Source organism: Perognathus longimembris, chromosome 1 (assembly GCF_023159225.1).
Source record: "Perognathus longimembris pacificus isolate PPM17 chromosome 1, ASM2315922v1, whole genome shotgun sequence".
In the NCBI taxonomy this organism is placed as follows: Eukaryota; Metazoa; Chordata; class Mammalia; order Rodentia; family Heteromyidae; genus Perognathus; species Perognathus longimembris.
The window spans coordinates 122,772,194-122,794,461 of record NC_063161.1 but is presented as its reverse complement, the minus strand read 5'-3'; the positions used below and the strand labels follow the sequence as shown (position 1 = coordinate 122,794,461).

The following is a 22,268-nucleotide window of genomic DNA, read 5'->3' as shown; positions in this document are numbered from 1 at the left end:
TGCCAAAAGGGAGCAGGCGAAAGTGTGTGTGTGTGTGTGTGTGTGTGTGTAAGGGGGGACTGGGGGGCTTCCCATCCCTGGAGGACAGACGGAATGATACATACTGTCATTAACAGTTTTGACCCACCCAGACCCCACCCTTCGGTGGCATCCATCACACTGTCCTTACAAAGTGGGCAGCGCTGACACAGTCTTGCCCAGCTCCTAGGGCTCTCCCCTCTTGGCTTCATGAAGTGCACCCAGCCGGGGCTATTGTGCAGCGTGAATGAGGCAGGAGGGAGACCTCAAGGATCCTAACAGCTGCTCGCGGCAGCCACGCAGCAGCCGCAAAGCCCAGACTTCAAGTGAATGGATGCCTCGGGAAGTGTTTTCCTGGAGGAACCCAACGAGCAGTGCAAGACTGTGGCAGGGCTAGTGAACTTAGATTTGGTTTTCCTCCCCTGCAGCTGAGCTGGCTGGAGGCAAGTGCAGTCAACTCGGGTAATCGCGGGCTGCTGGGGGTGGGGAGAGGAAAGAGGGTGCGCTTGGTGATTTTAAGCCGGTCCTTGGTCAAAAGGTAGCTTGGATCGTTTTTCCTTTCTAATAACCACTCAATTCTCCTTTTTACCTTTTGTGTTGTTGGCTTGCTCTTTCCCCCCTACATACTCCCTTCCCCTCCCTCTCTCCGGTTAGGTCTAAACCTAGTGTCTTTGGCTCTGGGGTTTGGTTGTGCATTGAAATGTAATTCTGATTGGTGAATCTCTGTCTCTCTGTCTCTCTGTCTCTCTGTCTCTCTCCCTCCCTCTCTCCCTCCCTCTCTCTCTCTGTCTGTCTGTCTCTGTCTGTCTGTCTGTCTCTCTCTCTCTCTCTCTTTCTCTCTGTTGTTGTGATTACTAGAGACACTTTAGTTCTGTCTTTCCCAGTTCTGCGTCCTGCACAAGCAGTATTGAAAATTTAAGTGCAAAAAGCATGACAAAGCAATATGAGGTTGCTGTGGTAAGTGAACTTTTAAAACAAAAATTACCTTTTCTTCTGTATGCTCGGTCTGTGGGAGGTTTGTGGCAGACACACACAAGGTTGGGGTTGAGAGAAAGGGTTGATTCAACCAACTAACAAAAGCAGAGCTTCTAATTTTGTTTTTCTCTCTACTGTAGATGTTAGGCTAGTTGTGTGTTTGTTTATTGGATATTACTAGAATGCCATTAGAGGGGGTGAGATTTGGCAGTGCCTAGCGGAGAGGTGTAGGAGAGAGAGAAAGTAAACTGGGTTATTGTCTGGTTTCAAATAACCCGCGCAGCAGCTCTGACTTCCTCCTCTTTTCACTGTAGTCAAGTACTGGATGCAAATCCTACAGGAGAAAAGGAACAATGGAGTCACGCTCAGCCGGAACAACTACCTCTGTGCGCTCAAGTGCACTGGGACCCTCCCCTTTCTTTCTCTTCTTTCCCCAGGTAGCGGCTTTAGAAGCCATCATTGTGAGACAATTTTCAAAGGCTGAATGAAAATCAGTTTGGAAAGTGGTTGTCTTAAAAGGTTTGAGGAAGAAATGGCTTATACCTCCCTACTGCTGCTCTTCTCTTTCCTCCACTCCTTTTAAAACTAAAGTGTACAAACCCATTTTAAAGGTTCCTCTGAATTCACTTTGTGTGTTGTCTAGGAAGGGGTTCCGGATTATTTCTCCTTTATCTCAATCATATTCTGGGAATTATTAATATTGTACTTGGAAAAGTTAACCATCTCAAGCTTAATGAAAGGTTCAAGTTGTGCCCTAGGGAATTCTAAATTGTTTAGCCAGATCTGAAGTTAAAAATAACAATAGTGCTCATTAGTCCAAAACATTTTTTTTTCCTTTTTGTGGATCTAGTTGCCTTTTAACTTGCCTTCTCACAGACATGGCCGTGCCTGTTGCTATGGAGATGACTGGGCTGCCCTACATTGCAATGGAGCTGCCACAGCCTCTGATGGTGAAAGGCCATCAAAACTTTGAAACGTGAGGCATAGGGTGGAAACGTTTAGAAATGCCCCCCTGAAAGAAATTTGGTTTGGTTCTATTGAGCTTGTTCTTAACATTAATTTCTATCTCTGTCAAGACAATTGCATGGGCCTATGTATCTCAAGATGTATTCTAAAAATATTTTTTGAGTAACTATAAACTTTTTGAGACCCTAGGAAACCCAACGAGTAAGTTTTAAATTACACTGCCATAAAGATGAATGTATTTTATTGGGCAAATGTTTTAATAATTTATTGCCACAACTGACCTTTTGCTTATTGTACGTGAAATTACATTCATTTACGGTAACTGTCACGGTAAAAATGATTTCTTACTCAGCTAGCTTCCAAAGTCATCGAAATTGCTTTGTTTCTTGCTATCTACCACTACCATCCTTCCCATTGTTTGCATTGTGAGAGCTGCCAAACAAAATGACCAGATAAACTACTAATCTGTTTGTAGATTACAGATTTGTTTTTTTTTTTTTCTGTACAGGAAGATTTAGTTCTGTAAAACTTCTAGAAAAAGTATAGGAAGATTTTTGATTAGAAGATGGCTTATATTTATAATAGCAAGAATTTCAAAAAAGAAATCCAGTCTGATATTAAACTACAGATCAACAATGTTCTTAAATATGTAATTCATTTGGGACTTTATTATTCAACTTTCATAGCATTTAATATTTAATTAATCTTGAACTAGACTGAGGGTTTCCACTTAACATCTTGAACTATATTTATGTACAAAATATTAAAGTAAAATTTTTATATTACTGCACATATAAATAATTGTAGAAAATGTGTGCCCTGGACATAATATAAAGTTTATGTCTTTGAAACTTTAAGAAAAATACCTGCAATTATTTTCATCATATTCAATCTCAGATAAGCCCTTCACTTTACTCTAATTATCCATCTACACATTGAAAATATTGTTTCTGTTGAAGACTTAAAATTATTAAATAAATTGAAGAATTGTAAGTTGGCTTTCAACTCATAATTAACACCACATGTAGTTTAAAAGGATGTAGACAATGCCATATATCCTGATGTATGTACCCTTACTAATTCTATGAATCTGTGACAATTTTAGGATTCTAAATATTCTCAATATGGAAATTTCTTCATCTTAGAAGGTAAAATAATCTGTTCTTTCTAAAAAAGTACAGACAATTGCAATGTGTTTTACAGAAAATAATAATTGTTCTACATATATATTATTAGTACATAAGAGATAAAATGGCTATGTCTTTTTTTTTTTTTTTTTTTTTTGGCCAGTCCTGGGCCTTGGACTCAGGGCCTGAGCACTGTCCCTGGCTTCTTCCCGCTCAAGGCTAGCACTCTGCCACTTGAGCCACAGCGCCGCTTCTGGCCGTTTTCTGTATATGTGGTGCTGGGGAATCGAACCTAGGGCCTCGTGTATATGAGGCAGGCACTCTTGCCACTAGGCTATATCCCCAGCCCCTAAAATGGCTATGTCTTGATAGTTAAAATGTATTTTACAAATCCAGAAAGTTTATAACATTCACAAAAATAATATATATAGGTGTCTTTTGCCTAGAAACTGGAGAGCTAATGTCAGATAGCTCACTAAACCATGAAGAGGGGATTTGTATCAAAATCTATGTAACCAAACTTGGGTGGAAAATGAAACAAATTGAGAATAATAGGGAATAATAATAATAATAATAGGGAAAAAATAGGGAAAAAAACAGCGATAGTCAGCTAGTTTTTAAAAAGACCCTCCACATTAAATCCACATAATCTCCACAAATTCTATTAAATGTATTACTTTGTATGGTAGAACTTTCTTTTTCCAGTCCTAGGACTTGGAACTCAAGGCCTGAGCACTGTCCCTGGCTTCTTTTTGCTCAAGGCTAGCACTCTACCTCCTGAGCCACAACACCACTTCTGGCTTTTTCAGTTTATGTGTTGCTGAAGAATCGAATCAAACCCAGGGCTTCATGCATGCTAGGAAAGCACTCTACCACTAGGCCACATTCCCAGCCTTGACAGAACATTTTTTGGAAAAAAAAAAAGAAAGAAAGAAAAAGAAACCCTCAACTGCAATATTTCTAACTGCATCCTAAAATTGAATCTGGATACATTAACATAGTTTGGCTAATCGTTGCTTTGGGGGATATGAAGAAGACATCATTGCCTTCTCCATCACACCAAAACCAAACAAAAGGAGATTAACTAAAAAACAGTGAAGAAGTACTTGAAAACAAAAACTAAGAATGCTTCCTTAATAAAAAGAAACAACTAGACAGTTCCAAGAGTCTCATGCCTAAAATCCTAGCTACTCAGGAGGCTAAGAGCTGAGGATCCCAGTTTGAAGTCAGCCAGGGCAAGAACTCTATGAAATTCTTATCTTCAATTAACCACCAATAAATAAATAACTGAAAACCCTATTTTTCTTAAAAGAGAACCTAAAATTAAATAAGCAGAGTAATTGCTTTCACTCAATCTCATATGGATTTAATTTTCATCATAAAGATTCAAAATTTTGGTCATTCTAACTTTATATCATTTGATACCTTGATATTATCAATCAGTACCTTAACCATTCTGTAATTAAAGGCCCTCCATTTTGTAAATTGCTCTCATTTAGTGAACTAAAGCAAGCATAAAGGTAGAAAATATGGAAAGTTAAAGTTTCAATTGAAGCCCCAATATATAAATGCGTTGTAAACATTAGAGGCAATAGACTCAATTAAAAAGAAATGTGCTCTTTATCTGGCTTATGTAACTGTAACACCTCTGCAAATCACCTATACAGTAACAATATATAAATGAAAAAAAGCTAATAGACTCCATAATAAGTACCAAGAAAAGTCCTTTCCTTTACAATGCTCTTTTCTTTCTAACATAAAATCTCTAGTCCTGAAAGATTGGGTACAGAATTGCATCTGCTTCAATATATTTATTTATGAGCTTAGATCTGCAAAAGTGGAGATGTTAAGATTTTTATCAAGATACTCCTGCTGAATCACCCTAAGTACTAATGGAAAAATATTTAAGAACATCATTTACATTCGACAGAAAACATCTCAACATTTCACTTTCACATAAGGAGAATGAAAGCACTTAGAAACCTCTAACTTTCTGAATAAATAGACTCGTGAGTTGTTTTCTGTAAAATCCATTTTGAATTGCATGACTTTCATGAGAAAGCAAAGAACTTAATTATTTTAAAAAATATTTGAAGCTGAGCACAGTGGCTCACAACTGTAATCCCAGCTGCTTGAGAGGTTGAAGCTAGATGATCCTGAGTTTGAGGCTCATTTAGCTAACATAGTGAGAGTCTGGCTCCAAATAAAACCAAACACAAAGCAAACAAAAACATGAAAAAATAAAATGATCTTACTAACTGAATAACTTTTTGACCAATTGATCCATCCTCAATCATGCTTTAAAGGTCCAGATTTTTATAAAGTAAAATAACCTAGTTCTACCATATTTAAACTGTTGTTTTTGTTTTGTTTTTTGCCAGTCCTGGGGCTTGAACTTAGGGCCTGAGCACTGTCCCTGGCTTCTTTTTGCTCAAGGATAGCACTCTACCACTTGAGCCACAGCACCACTTCCACTTTTTCTATACATGTGGTGCTGAGTAATCGAACCCAGGGCTTCATGTATACAAGGCGAGCACTTTACCACTAGGCCATATTCACAGCCCATTTAAACTATTATTAAGAGAACACTGAAAGATCTTTTTAGGCAGATGATTTTGAACTTATAAACACCAGGATTTTAAGAGAAGAATTGTGAGGTTTGAGGATAAAGTATCCCAGTAGTCTAGTAGTGGATTGCATATATAACTCAACTCCACTTCTCTTTGATCTTGGAAGCCATGATTTGAAAGACATGTGAATTTTTACCCCTAAGAACCTAATTTAGTTTCTGACTCATTATAAATAAAATTCTGGCCCAGTTCATAGTTAATAAAATATTTACTTAATTTTTTAATGTTATCCTTGACTTGGAAATTCACATTACATGATTATGTGCTAAAATCAAAAGATGGTATCTAAACAGTTTTTCTTTTCATTTGTTCATCTAATGTAAACAAATCTGTTCATATAAATAATGAACACATGTAAATATACATATAAAATTTATTGATATATGAATTCAAAGCAAAAGAGAAAATTATTAGCCTGGTTTTCAGTTTTCAACTCATGGGGTAATAAGTGCCGCAAAACTTAATTTTATCTAATGATAAGAATATAAACTACATTTATTATACACTAGAAAATCCAGAAATATTTCATAATAGGTCTGTGAAGTTTAATTTTTTTATCTTTTCATTACTGCTCTCTTATAACTCTAGACAAAATAAATTTAGGAGAAACATGAACTTTCATGAAACATGAAAGTAGGAAGAGAGTCAAAAACACCTTAAAGAAATCATAGGTAGGTCCTAGAATCCTGCAAGCTACACAATTCTATTTCCTGTAAATTCTCAATGAAAGTAAAATCATTATATTTTATGTTGAGTAATGTTATATGTTGTGATCTTTCAAAACTATTGAGTTCTACAGGAAAGCTAGATATCATTACACGTAACAGACACTGATGAAACTAGAGAAGGTGATGATAATAGTTTTAATTTTTTAAAAGAGAAATTATAAAGTGAATAAAACATTAGGTCATTACCATTAAGAACTAAGATCTCAGCTTCTTGAGGGTTTCTAGTAAAAATAATAACTATGGAATAAATTATGGATTATTGTATAAATATTCAACAAAATATTTAAAAGTACCAATGCCTTTATTAAGGATAGTGCAAATAAAGACTAGTATAGAAATCTAGACTTGAATTTCTCATTTTTCAATGCTTAATATAACATCATGGTGACAGAGTTGTTATTTTACATTTATATATTTTCTTCTTACTGTGAATCATGACATTTTAATGTGTCCTGGAATACTAATGAGTGAAATCCTTCACTCAGAGAGCATTACTGTATGCTCACAAGGTTGAGTACAATGCTACAATGCCCTGGTGGAAAAGACGGCTATGTCGTCAGGTAGTGCAAACTCAGTGCATGAGATGGAGATGTCAACAAATGGTTCTATGTAGTGATTTGAATGGCATCAAAAGATGTACACATTGCTGCAGGAATTACAGAGAAAGCAGTCACCCCTACTGCTGCAGCTGGGGTTGGTTGATACTGGCCTAGTTTTTGTTCCTTGCCAGTACTATTCTTTTGTAATTCCAGATAATATTATAATTTTGACATCTTGGTGGAGGTGAAACTTTTGCATATGAGCTATTATTTTTCTGTTTTAAAAAACATAACACCAGATTTTCAAATAATATACAGAAAGGTAAAGTGAATATTTTTCTCATCTTTACGTACTGATACGTACTTACCATAAGAGAGAACATGTGTTCAGTGTAGGAAACTGAGCTTTTCAAGATTCATTAGTGTAAGTGCTTAGATACACTGCCTTGACAAGTGTGCACAGCCTGGAAAGCCTTGAATATGTTGATTATCTTAGTGTCTTATTGCTAGGAACATAATGAATAAAGCAAAAAATGTCCATTATTATTTTTACATGCTCAATCATACATTTTATATATATATATGTGTGTGTGTGTGTGTGTATATACATACATACATCTTACAAACTGTGAGGCACACAAAAACAAAAAAAAGAGGATGTCTGTAAAGTGGTCTAAAATGGGAATGGGGTTGTAATAAAAAGATTATTTGAACAAAATTGATATGGAAATATTTCAAAATGCGAAAATAAGTTCTGCTTCATAATAGTAGGGCATCCCTTTAGGAGACTGCTCTCCCATTTAAGGAGAGGAAAGTAGTATTAATCTGAAACTGTTCTTATTTATGATTAAATTTCTCAATTTCCCTATTTTCTTTCAGAAACACCTGAATGTATGTAGTTTTACTGTGAACATTCTTGACTTCAGCCTGATTAGAACTTGTTGTGCATACCGTTACACATGTTACTCTCTGATACCTTGGCAATGCAGGTAGCCTGGTCCCATGGGGATTCTCTCCTGGCAACAATTTTTTTATTGTCCTATGTTCATTTTTAGGAAAATCCTCTCAGCATTGTTATATGCATTATTTTATAGGAAGGAAGTATGTAAAATACTTTTGAACTCATTTTACTTGTGAGTTTGAATAGCATTCAGATTAGAATGATTTCCCCAGAATTTTGTAGGCTTGCCCAACCCAGCTGTATATTTTATATGCTAATGTAAATTCTATTTTTGTTCCCCTTGGGGGTTTAAGTGATTATAATTGTTGCTCTTCAAAAGCCAAACAGATGATGATTGCTGCTTCAGGAGTATACGAAAAGAAACTGGCTTTCATTAAACCTGCTCATCCACTTCATAATTATCTCCATTTTATCTAGCTAAGAAGCAGGAAAAAATGGCAAGTACAGTTCATTGAAGCCAGTTCAGTTATTTAAACATCACTTTATTGAACTAGCAGGAGGTGTTAAAGTAGGGGAATGTTTTCATTCTAACACTGATATGTAGCCAGTGGCCCAACTCAAGAGTTAGTGGAGCATCAAATGCCACAGGCCACAGAGAATGAGAGGAGAGAAATTTTGAGCTATTCTGAGAGGAGTCCTCTAGTGGATACAATAAATAATACTGCAGTGACAGCTCTTCTGAAATATTCTTTTGCTTGTTTTTCTTCCAGTAGGTTGAAAATGGAGTGATCTATTTACTATCCACGAAGAAAGATCCAGAGATGTACTCTAAATGAAAAGGAAATTTTCTGTAGAATATGAAAATAGGATACAAACGCATTCTAAAAGGATGCTAGATGCTGAGACTGGCATCGAGTATCCTTCAAGAAATCTTTATGATCACGTGTGTGATCTGATCCTAGGGCAGAAAACAGTATCTCAAGGAGGCTGATTTTCCACTGTAGAAAGAATATCCCCCTCTTTCAGATGACACAGTGGCTGAATCATCTTTCCCAAGTCCTAGGGTAGCCTTGAATTTTGGTTGCACTGAATGATGTTTCTTACCACATTCATGGCTGCTGTCTTCCTGCTTGTACAGAAAGGGTTCTTGAGCTCTCCCCAGGGAAACAGAAAAGTATCAGAGTCAACAGCTGTTCAAGGTTCCAGCTGTGAGAAAGCAAATTCTCTGCTGGGTACATGAAAAATCTGAAAGGGATATCTCCTCTTTAAAATTTCAGAGCCACATTTTAGAATCCAACAGTCTCAGGCTAGTCTTAGATAAACATTATATTCATAAGCAACAACAACAACAACAACAACAACAGTAGAAAATGGGAGGTTTCATTTTTGCTGCAGATTTTCATTTTCACATTCCATGATAGTTCAGCAAGTTTCAGGCAATTTCACATGCATTTTAACATAGGGTTGCTATCTTATAACTTGATTGGAAAACTTTTGGAGAATCATATTGAATCAGGAAACAATATTTTAAATTAAGGATTTCTTTTTAAAGAAATAGGCTCTATCAGATAGGGTTTGAAATAGGCTGCAGATAGGGTTTTGGATAATTTACTAGAAAGTTGTGATGTGTGTGTGTGTGTGTGTGTATAAAACAAAAAAATTTTTTCTCTCAGTTTTTATGCCACATCAATGAGTTTTTTCCAATCACAGTCATTTCTAAATCCTGAAGGTAGAATGCCCCCAGGGGATGTGTTTTCCCATTGAGTTCCTAGGTAATCTATGCAATTTGCATTCTTAATTCCAGGGAGCCTATCCATGGACTATTCTCTAGAAACTCTAAATCAAAAACTCTACTTGGAATGGTGGCAACATAGGAATTTTCCTGAATTCTTGCTTACAGATATAGCAGATTTTGCATCAGCCTGCTTTACTAACAAGTCCTTAAAACAACTTTTTACATATGAGAATGTACTAGCTACACTCAGCTCCGCTCTGGAAAGAAAAATAATTTAATGATTACCTGATTGGTTTTCTGTCCTCATCACCTCACTGTGTATCTATAACAACCTAACGGTTCTTTGTTCCCCAGGGTTCTTGAGGTCCTTTTTTTTTCTGACATTGCTAGAACCCAAAATCTAATAGGACAGTATCTCTTTCTAAGGCAGCAGACAAATTCTTAATCTAATATATTACTTTTCACCAATAGAAAAACATTATCGGTGGTGCTGGTTGTAATCCATTAAAAAATTACTCCTTTTTCTTCTTTGAACTCTCACATGGATTATATTTGTCACAGTGTATAGCCTAGTAGAACTGCACGTGGTCACAGAGCATTACTGTTTTTATGGATGGTTGGATGAAACGTATGAGCATTTTGAAATACATATTTTTATATTAAATTATATATAATTTAACGATAAAAATTACTCCCAGAGAAAATGCTCATATTTCTGTTAATCATAGTAAATATTTGAGGAGGTTTTGTATGTCAGGCCAACATACATATTTTTCTGGTAGTTGCTTTTCTTAACTATGTGGTCCCCCTTGATCTCTGTCATTGAAAAGGAAAAAAAAATGACTTACCTTGAAGCAGAATAGTTAAAATGAACTTACTCAACAGGAAAATATAACTCAGAAAAAATTAATTTGGTATATTGACTCCTCTGCTTATATTTATTAAATAGAAGTCAAAGCTACCAATACCAAATATATCTTTGCCAGTAGAACAACTATGTAATTTCTCAGGATTATCTCACATATCCATTCCTTCATTTCTGTAACAGGAAATTGTGGGAAATCGTGCTTATTATGTGACTCACAGCTATATAAATATAAATACACTGTCTAATGAAATCCCAGTTAAATCTCTTTCAGCATAACACAAAGTAAAAAACAGGTAATTATTTCAATTAACCTGCTGTACAAAAAGAACTGAACCAAAATAGTTGAAGCTATAAGTTTAACTTCATGTTAACAAAGCAAAAGGCAAATTTGCGGTTTTTGAAAATGTACTTTTTTATTGCTTTAAATCAGTGTTTCATCAGAATCAAGTATGAAAGTTAACCTCCAAAGGTGCTTGAATATTAGTTCACTCCCAAGACAAGAAACTTGGTGCCTCTTTTTACCAAAAAAAGAGTCCTTACAGTTGGAGATTGGTCCTGGTATACAGCATGTCTTAGAACAACTGGGTTTTCTTAATTTTGTCATTCATTCACAATTCACTTTGCTGCCAGTACTCTCCTAAGCACATGACTTTTTTTTCACTCCCATCTCAGTGCATTATTTATTTATTTATTTATTTATTTATTTATTTTGCCAGTGCTGGGCCTTGCACTCAGGGCCTGAGCACCGTCTCTGGCTTCTTTTTGCTCAAGGCTAGCACTTGGCCACTTGAGCCACAGCACCACTTCTGGCTGTTTTCTATATATGTGGTGCTAGGGAATTGAACCCAGGGCTTCATGTATACAAGTCTAACACTCTTGCCACTAGGCCATATTCCCAGCCCTCTCAGTGCATTTTTAAAAGGGAACTATTCTTTTAAATACTTATCTTGCCAATGAGGAGTCAGGAGGCTTAAAAAGGTTGGCTAGCATGCCTAAATTCATAAAGGATGTAGGAAAGGCAGCACTAAATTCAGGTCTGCTTGAATACTTTTAACTGCAACAACCCTCAACTTGAAAAGCCTTCTTTTAATATACAGATTGAAAATGTGTGGCTGTATTTTATAGCTGCAATTTCCCACCAAGAAGCTTCAGTTTTGTTGCTTTGGTTACCCTAGAATATCCAGAGCCCACAGGGATTGTCTCACTTTATAGTCTTTAAAAAGAGCCACTCTATTCATGAGAAAAGGGACATGGTCTAATACTGAAAATTAATACTTCAAAACTAATACTTTAAAATTATAAGTGAAATGTTTTACTTTTGTTGCATATGTCACTTACTACCTCAGCTTTTAATTCACAAACTCAAGGAGCAGCCTTAATTTCATTGCACACACACACACACACACAGAAAGAATTGCATGTAGAAGACAATGTTGAAAGTGCATGATATTTTTCCTTTCAAATTAATTCCTTATAAAAATAATAATTACCTAAAATCACTGTTGAGAAATGAAGATTCCAGAGTGAATTATGCAATTTTAGGGCACTTTTGTTCTTAAAGATTGAGGACTAACAGCAATATTTAAAATAGTGATGACTCATGTCTGCAACATAAACTTGTTTTTCTTGGATTTATACATTTTCCCCCTTGAATTACACCAAAAATGTTTTTTTAATTGGCTTTAACTCTTGCTCAATAAATTGGACAAAAATTGATTGCTGCAGTCGTGTTCAGCTTAAAATTATTCAAGATTGCACCATGAGTCAAATGAGTACATAAGTAAAGACAGTGGCACTTTATGTCCCCTGTTCTGGATAAAAAGCTTTTTAAAAAAGTCACTAATTATATCAAAAAATTAAATAAGTCTGAAGTTCAAAACATATTAGGTGTAATAACGGAGCTTATTAAAACACCTTTACATTTAAAGTTCTAGGTGAATTTCCTTTGGCATATGCCACATGGTTCCTGTATATGATTTTGATACACTGGGTATTATTGTATATATGCCTACCTGATCTAGGGAAGGGAAAGAAAAACGAGGGTGTAACATATCACAAGATATGTACTCACTGCCTTATTATGTAACTGTACCCCTTTTGCACAACACCTTGTCAACAAAATTTAATAAAAAATAATAATAAAATAAAACATCTCCTGTTATAAAAACATTTCTCTTATTTGCTATTGTTTCTTTCTTTCTTTTCTTTTTTTTTTTTTTTTTGGCCAGTCCTGGGCCTTGGACTCAGGGCCTGAACACTATCCCTGGCTTCTTTTTGCTCAAGGCTACCACTCTGCCACTTGAGCCACAGCGCCACTTCTGGCCGTTTTCTGTATATGTGGTGCTGGGGAATTGAACCCAGGGCCTCATGTATAGGAGGCAAGCACTCTTGCCACTAGGCCATATCCCCAGCCCTGCTATTGTTTCTTAGTGCCCTCTTTTCTAGTCCTAGCAATACCACAAATTTAAACATAATATTCTTTTAATGTTCTTGTTAAACCAGGGCCCTACTAGACATTATTTCTAAATAGCCAAATGAAAATAAGAATGTTCAGAGGCTGTATCATCCTGTAGACTAAGTGAATGAGCCAGTTTCCTACTCTTCTGAAGAGTGATTTTAAAGACAAAACTTAAACAATATGAAAATTGAATTAACTCAGGTGACTGTTTAGGATGTTAAAATAGCAATTCACTAAATGGTACCTGTCATGAAGCCAGTTTTTGTTCAGTCTCATTATAATCATTTACTGTATTGTGGTTTTAATTTATGTATATGTCATAGAAATATGAGCAAAGCACTTTAAAGATTTTGCTGATCAGTTATGAAGGTTTTCTGATATTCCTGAGCAACTGTGGGAAAAGTTCTACTACGGAAAAGGAAATGCTGAATGAATGAATGTATGCATGAATGAATGAAAAGGAACATTTATGGTCATAATATAGATAGGCAGCAAGTGAAGGAAATAGTTAATTATCTGTTATACAATTAATGATAGTAATTCTAATTGGACAGGAATTATATCTGATATTGTAGCATGAGAAACGGGTAGAGCAATTTCTGAGGCTTTGGTTATAATACTTTGTCATGAATACTTTCATATGTATTAAATTTCAAGGTTGTTTTTTTTTAAGCAGTCATGGGATTTCAACTTGGGGTCTGGGGACTGTCTCTGGCCTTTTTTGTGCTTAAGGCTGGTGCTCAACCACTTAAGCCATAGCACCACTTTTGGTTTTTGAGTGGTTAATTGGAGATAGAGTCTCAGGAGGACTTTTATGCCCCAGCTGGCTTCGAAAAACGATCCTCAGATCTCAGCCTCCTGATAGCTAGGATTACAGGCTATTTTGTTTATAAAATAAATATGTCCAAGCCTGTTAATCTGACCTGTCTCTGAAAGTGATTCATCTTTTTAGGAGGCCAGTATTTAGAAGCTACTCCCACCTTGTGGCTGTAGCTTGAACCTGAACATATAGGTTCCTTTTCTCCATCAAAACACACAAAAGAAAACATCTGTTTCTCAGGTCTGTAATAAAGAATGCATGGTCAGAATTTTTTCCAACTCACTAATGCAGAAAATTTAACTATAAACTGTAAACATACTAAAAATTACCTAAAAATAACTACTGAGTAATAAAAGCATCCTTTATGTGAGGTCTAATAAGTTTAATATTTTATGGAAAGTTTCACATATCATAAAATAATAAAGATATACTACCCTTTTTAATGGCTTTATAACTGTTAACTATAATAGTGGTACAGCAGACCTCTTTTTTTCTGAGTAATTTTTTCTTTTTTTTGCCAGTCCTGGGGCTTGGACTCAGGGCCTGAGCACTGTCCCTGGCTTCTTCTTGCTCAAGGCTAGCACTCTGCCACTTGAGCCACAGCGCCACTTCTGGCCATTTTCTGTATATGTGGTGCTGGGGAATCGAACCCAGGGCCTCATGTATACGAGGCAAGCACTCTTGCCACTAGGCCATATCCCCAGCCCCAGTAATTTTTTATTTATTGTCAAAGTAATGAACAGAGGGGTTATAGCTTCATACATAAGGCAGTGTACAAATTGTACAATTTGTTACCTCCTCCCTCATTACCCCCTCCCCCCTCCCCCTTTCCCTCTCTCCTCATGAGTTGTTCAGTTGGTTTACACCAAATGGTTTTGTAAGTATTGCTTTTGGAGTCGTTTGTCTTTTTACCCTTTGTCTCTCGATTTTGATATTCCCTTTCCCTTCCCTAGTTCTAATACCAGTATACACAGTACTGAGGGTACTCAGGTGAGATTCAGTGATAGCACGGGCACAACCACAGGAAGGGGATACAAGAGGATCATCAACAAGAAAAAAGCTATGGTTTCACATGGCATGTTGAAAATAATTACAACAGTGATATAATAGTTGTTTCCATAACATGCATTTCATTTCACTTGGCATCATCTTATGTGCTTGTAAGGGCACTATTTTAAAGAACAGCTATCACTTTTATTTTTATTTGCCAGTAATAGTATGTCAAAACAAAGTCTGATTACTTTTGATAGAAAAAATTATCTGCTTGTGTTAATTATAATATGTATTTTCCTTACAGTTTTGTTCTCTTTCAAGTGTGTCATTTGAAATTTCTGCTATATATTTTTAGTTTTTACTTTTATTTTTGTCAGTCACAGGGTTTGAACTTAGGGCCTGGTCTCTTTCCCTGAGCTCTTGTGCTCCAGGCTGGTGGTCTACCACATAGAGCCACAGCTCCACTTCCAGTTTTTAAATGGTTAATTGAAGTGTCTCATGGGGAGTGCCTTTGAACACCAATCCTCAGATCTCAGCTTCCTGAATAGCTAGGATGCTATATGTTGTTAAAGTTACCAAATTTTACATCAAGAAAGTACCTTACAAAAAGTCTAATAAATAATGATGAAGTACTTGGGACCTAGAGACAGACTACTGGAGTCAACTCCCAACTCTGTCACTTTCTAGCTGTGGGGAATCTTGGGCAATTACTTCATTTCCTCAGTTTCTACATCTGTATAATGATAATACTGTAAAAAAAATAAGTATTTGTAGAGCAAAATGTTAACTAGAACACAACATACGTTACTTTTAATTATTATTATTCCCATTACTACTAATAAAATCCAGTCTTCTGGGAACCAAGAGGTTCTGTTCGAGTGACTTGCTGAAGGCAATCAACTAGCAGGATGAATAACACTAGGATTCATGTATTTAAATCCTCCTTGGATACAAAGGTGTCTTAGGAGCATTCAAAGCTAAAAAGGGAGCCAGGCACTGGTGGCTCATGCCTATAATCCTAGCTACTCAGGAAACTGAAGTTGAAATCTGAGGGTGGAGGTTCAAAGCGAGCCCAGACAGCAAAGTCTGTGAGACTCTTATTTCCAATTAACTACCTGAAAAGTGGAAGTGGAGCTGTGGTTCAAAGTGGTAGAGCACTAGCCTTGAGCAAAAGAGATCTGAGACAATGCCAGGCCCTGAGTTCAAGCTTTGTGACAGACAGACAGACAGACAGACAGACACACACACACACACACACACACACACACACACACACACACACACACACGCTAAAAGGTTCCAACCTGACAGGCTCTGGTTCTGAATTTGTCTCCTTTACAACATCATGCGCTTGTTCACTTAAAATATCTATGTTTGTTCAGAACCCTATCACTTTCTTGTGCCAGATGGACATATTTTGGCTTCTATACCTGTCAATCTTTTCTCCATCTATACTGTCCTCTGACTCTGAAACCTCAGTATAAGGAGTCTGGAATTTTAGGTAAAAGCTGCTTAACCTTTTTATGGCTTGGTTCTGCTTCCTAAACCTAGAGGTCTCTTCCAATCTGGCACTTCCAAAATTCACAATTGCCAATGGTATAATCTGCACTGGTAGTTTTGCATGTGTACTCCCATCTACTGACTTTCAAAGCCAGCATTGTATGACTACAATATCTCTTAGGAACCTGATACCCTATCATTTCCAGGTTACTTCCTTCAGTATAGTCAATGTATTCTCCTTCACGAAAGTCCTATAATTTTTACTTCTGAACTTCCTTTAATTCACTCTAAACACAGCTTTCTGATGAAGAGCTTTCAAAACTGAGGAATAAACACTGTAATATATATTAATATTTGTTTCTTTTATGCCAGCCTTACAAAGAGTCTCAAACTTTCATTCTTTTGATATGACAAATATACAGGCATACTTTTTTAGCATTCCATCTGAATCTAGGAAATATTAGTATTCTAGAAAACATCAGTGCTGTATAGGCATTCACATAAAAGAAAGCCTGTTATTTGTATCATCTACACAATAATCTAGAAATATCAGCAGGAGTAAAAAATACATTTCACAGTAACTTAGGTCAAAATAATTCAAGAAAATGTCTATTTGTTACTCAGTTTAGTCGGTAACACTACTCACTTAGTTACAACTTCCAGCTCATGTTTTTAAAAAACTGACATTTTGAGCAACTATGTTCTCTTATTCCTAATGCCAGAATGACAGTCACCAAATGAATAGAATTTTGTTCTCAATATAACAGTATCCTTGGCCTCAAAATGCACATATTATGCTTGACCAGAGAAATAAATTTTCCATTTGACCGTGTTATTATGAAGAGATAAGAGGAATTGCTATAAAATAGCTATAAACAAGAGCACTGGCTACTCTGTGTATGCATATATGTTTCTTCATTAGGCTAATTATACTTCCCTTTTGGAGTTTGGCGGTCAGGATTATGCTAGAACTTGCAGATAGATGTCTATCGAAACTGAAAACACTACATTTGTTTTCCATAGATACCTACAATGAAATAATACCTCTAAAAGTTCAAATTTCATTTTTTTGATCAGGCTGAAAAATTTCATTGAACTCATTGAATGACCACATGGATAACTTCATCTGTATCAATCCATAGCACAACAGGCTAATAGGAGGGAACTGCAAAACTATTGGCCACTAGAAAAATTTACTATTCTTTTCCCCATAGTCTGTTTTACAATGTCAAGTGGACATTAGTTCTCTTGTTGTTCAAAACAAACAAGAAATTATTAATAAAGCCTTTTTTATAGCTTCTCATTATATTCATTTGGGTATTTATTTAATAGATTTTTTGCAAGTATAAACAACCTAAGAAATAGAAAACTAGGGCAGAAAGTACTATTGGTCTATGCAAATGGAATAAATGAAATATATGTATAAAGGGGGAATAAGCCTAGGAAGAGACTAAGGACATTGAAACTTCTTTCAATGCCATAAATGACTTGGAACTTTAAAATTTGCATTTTGGAACTAACACAGAATAGGAAATGAGAATAATGTATACATATATACAATTGAATAATAATCACGTCTCCACATAAAAATCACAATATTTTAATTTAGCTAGTTTTCAATGACATATATTTAACTTGATTCCATCAAGTAATTCAATGAATTACTGTATTTCATGCTAAACACTCACATTGAACCTAACTTTGAAGTAACAATAGCCATAATTAATGAGAGTAACAGATTGCAGGAAGATTGACATTCAGCATACCTCTCTATTTTTATTAACCTTAGACATGTTACCTAAATTCCTAATGTCTCTGCTATGCCCCTGAAAATGAGCTATGATTTATGTCCTTCCTTACCTCCTGGGGTTACAACGATAAATATGTAAAAATGATTTGAGCTTTTTGTGATAAAGGGTACTATAAAAATATCTAAGGTGTTTTTATTATTATATCAGTCAAATGGAATCTCAGGCTCTGGTTCCTTTCTGAAGACCTGCAACTTTTTTATGGGTGAGTCATGAAAGTGTATTGGGAAATATATTGAAGTCACATAACAGGGCAGACAGAAGATTTTATGCCTTCTAAGGCCTTTTATACTTGGTTACAATTAGAAATGTGAGAATATATTTACCATATAAATTTATCAGTTCAGACATTAATGAGAGCAAATGGAAATATTTAAGTGACAGTATGCAAAAAAGCACAGAAATTTTAATTCTTGCTTCACGGGATAAATGTACTAAATTTACACTTTTGTTCATGTGATCATGGTTACCATGTCTTGACCCTTCCTTCGTACAGGAGGCTTGATTCGTTCCCACTCAGGAACTTCAGTAGCTTCAATGAGGATTCTAATTTGATCATTACTCTCATCATTTTATAGATTAAGAACACAAGGCTTAAAAGCAATGAAATGTCCAAACCTGATGGTGCTGGAGTCAGTTTCAATCCTCCATGTGTATGAAATTAGTTTTTCTTAGTCTGCAAAAGAGTAATATTTTAATTGCTGCATAAAGAAGAAATTCTTTTTTTTTCCTTTTTGTGTTTATATTGGCCAGTTTAGACTCAGGGCCAGAGCACTGTCCCTGGCTTCTTTTTGCTCAAGGCTAGCTAGCACGCTACCACTTGAGCCACAGTGTCATTTCTGGCCATTTTCTGTATATGTGGTGCTGGAGAGTTGAACCAGGGCTTCATGTATATGAGGCAAGCACTCTTGCCACTAAGCCATATTCCCAGCCCCAAGAAGAAAATCTTGACTTGGTAAATTATTAAAGTTATAATTTAGGAAAATGAACAAGAAAAAAGCCAGACGAATTGTGAATGCTTCATATATTCACTGAATAACACATCCACTGAGGTATTTAGACTTCTTATAATTTCCTTTTTACTAGGACTTTACATTAAATATTTATTGCCATTAATTTTTTTATTGTAGTGCAAAAAGGTCATCCAAAGATGTATGAATTCAGTTGAATTAAGTCTTTTGCCACAGATCAGAAATAACTAGCAATAGCAACTGTTGATCACTAATCACATATTAGTGATAAATATTGTTATGATATTGTATGATAAATATTGTTTCCAGAAAGATACAATTAGTAATGTCTTATATTTTTGATAATAGAATTATGTTCAAGTAAGAAAAACCCCACAATTTTGGGGTTGTTTTAAAGTTTCCAGTATTTTGCCTTTGTACATTGCAGACTCTTTGCCTTAGTATGTATGAATCTCATTTTCTACAGAGAAGAACTAATAATAGAAAATTCTTATAAAAATAGTTTACATTTTAATATTTATTACTTTTCTCAATGATAAGTAATTACTTTGCATTTAGAGAGATCTACCATTCATTAATAATAAAATGAGATGAGCATGGTGTTTATATTAATTTTATGCTAAAATGTTTCTTAGTTAAAAAGTTTTAACATTATCTTTTAGTTTCCAAATGCTATAATTGTCTATCCACATAAACTATCTTTATCATATTTCACACTCAATAAGTGTTCATCTCTTAGTTTTAATGCAAATTTGTACCTTAAAAAAGTCTTACCTCTTTGAACCAAGAATAGTTAAAGCTGTGTCAGTGTGCATATTTTCATTGGATTAAGAAAAACAAAAATAAAACCTTAAGTTTTACTTTGCACAAGTTTTCATTATAACTGGTAATTCAGACTCATTTGAGTTTCTGTAATAAGCAAAAAATTAGCATTTTAATCTGAATATTAAAGATAATAGTGCCTAAAATGCTGGAATTCAGTAGAGGAATATCTCTTAAAATATATCTCTTATATAATAGCCATTATATAAACCAGCATAGCAATGTGGAAAATGATAATACAAAAAGAAGATAACTTATATAACCATGAAGTTTTTCTTATTCATACATGAACTTGAACTCCACAAAGAGGAAGGAAAAGTCCAAACACCTATTTTCCATTTTGTGTGATGTGAAGGATTCTTATATATACCTATTAAACTGAAATCTTTTGAGATTCCATGACAATGAAATATGTTTATTTGCATACTACCCTTTAAATAATCAGAAGACCTTGAAGTTCAGAAGAGTAATTTAATATATCAGAGTTACTTGATAATTGCCTAAATATATAATAGGATCTTATTTTTTCTCATCACATCTTCCAACACATTTATCTTTCCTCTTAATTCAGAATGATTAAAGCAGCTTTTATATTATCAGTTTCATGGGTACCTTGACCTTGATCTAAGTTTGGGGGTTAAATGAAATAAAAGTGGATTGATTTTTCTGAAGCTGTGTGAACTATGTTGTCAACTAATCTCTTTATAAATGTCCCTAAGATAAAATATAAATTCTGTTGTGGAAAATGTAATGCACCCCTCCCCATACACATCCCAAATGGACACTAGTGAACAGGCAATCAATCCACTTAAGACACAAAGAACCAAGGTAGAGTTCTAGGTAATCAGTGAATAAGTCAAGATCATGGGCTATATGCTAGTTGTTACCCATATTGAATTTGGGGAGGAAGGAAAATTCATTCAAATAATGGCTAAACTTTCAAACCTTGGAGCAGTGAGGAGAATACATTTAAAAGGTGCTGCATAAACCAGATGGAGTGAGAATGCATACCTAGAGTTTCTTGAGTTTTCTGAATGATCTATTGTAGAGAGGACTTCTTATGTTATTCTACAAATCATCCTCTCTGGAGGCCTTATTACTATTACAAAAAGGCCAGGTTCACTTCAGTTACTGGTAATGCCTGAATCCTGTTGATCAGCTTTTCTTACAGGGTCCATTTGGAATCCACTTTCTCCATTCACTGATAAAGACAGAATTTCCTTTTATGCCAGATCGGCTTACACTGCCCCTTAAGCTCCAACAAACTAAACTTCCCACAGCTTCATTTTTTTTTTTTTAGATTTATTCATTATAACTGGCATTAAAAAGCCTGAGTCCCTTTCCCACATTTTTTCCCAAAATAATTTAAGCTATTTCCTCTCATCATTCTTGCTCCTATAGTAAGAAGCAACAAGAACAACAAAAACACTCCCAACAATATTCCATGGCAGGCTCCCCATCTCTGTTTGCCGGAAGCATTTTAATGACAGTTTACTTTAGCAATCTATCAGCCGACTGGTGCCTCTGCCACCTGAATTTCAATTTCTTAATTTACAGCCCAGATAAAAGAGAATGGAGCAGGATTCTGGGCTGTTCTCTACATTGGGTTGGTCTTATCAAGCGTGAAGTTTGGCGCATTGCTAACCTATTCAAGTGATTATCAGTTGAGGACCTCTCCAGCCATCTCCATCTCTGCAACGGGCTGATAAGACAGCTGTTTCTCTAGCCGCTGAGTCTCCCCGGGCCTCGGTCTTCTTCAAATACAAACTCCGCCTTTGTAACCGTGCCCTGGTGCTGTCACTTGCACTGTGGGGCTAGGGTTTGATCTGTACACACGTGGGCAAGGGAAAGTGTAAGTGTATGTGTGAGAAAGAGAGAGGGCAGAGGAGGGAGGAGAACGAGAGGAATGGAGGGCGTGTGTGTGTGAGAGAGAGAGAGACAGAGAGAGAGACAGACAGGGAGAGAGAGAGACAGAGAGAGACAGAGAGAGAGGGAGAGAGAGACAGAGAGAGAGTTAGGGACCAGAGGGGGGGCGGGCAGGGCGGTGTGCCGTGCGCACTGGATGGATAGCTCTGATTGACTGAATGCTCGGCCCGGCTTTATTATTTCAAATTAGACGCGCATTGCACACAAGTGGAAACATAAATCTTCAATATAAGAAAGAGCCTCCGAGCATCGGAAGCAGAAAAACCGTTTCTTTCCAGATCCCGGTAAAGGGACCGGCGAAAAGACTGATTGCAACCAGCTGAGACAGATGGTTTCCTTTAACTTTGGAAGTGCTATTTTTAATTACTTGTATTAATTTTGCATGAGATGTATTGACTGCAGGAGGAAGCTTAAGAAGGCTGTTAGCATCTCCGAGGAAGTAAGGCTCTGACTTGCCCTTTCTCACCTCCAGTTTTTCTTACC

The 22,268-nt window shown here is 35.9% G+C and overlaps 1 protein-coding gene across 1 annotated transcript in view; it reads left to right on the top strand.

Moving 5' to 3' along the window:
• The first annotated feature begins 297 nt into the window (after positions 1-297).
• Positions 298-22,268, top strand: part of Elavl2 (ELAV like RNA binding protein 2) — a 163,569-nt gene continuing 141,598 nt past the window's right edge. Inside the window, exons 1-2 of the mRNA XM_048352172.1 lie at positions 298-461; positions 877-975. Of these exons, the coding sequence (XP_048208129.1) occupies positions 949-975 (27 nt within the window). The 5' untranslated portion in view covers positions 298-461; positions 877-948. The remainder of the gene's footprint in view (positions 462-876; positions 976-22,268) is intronic.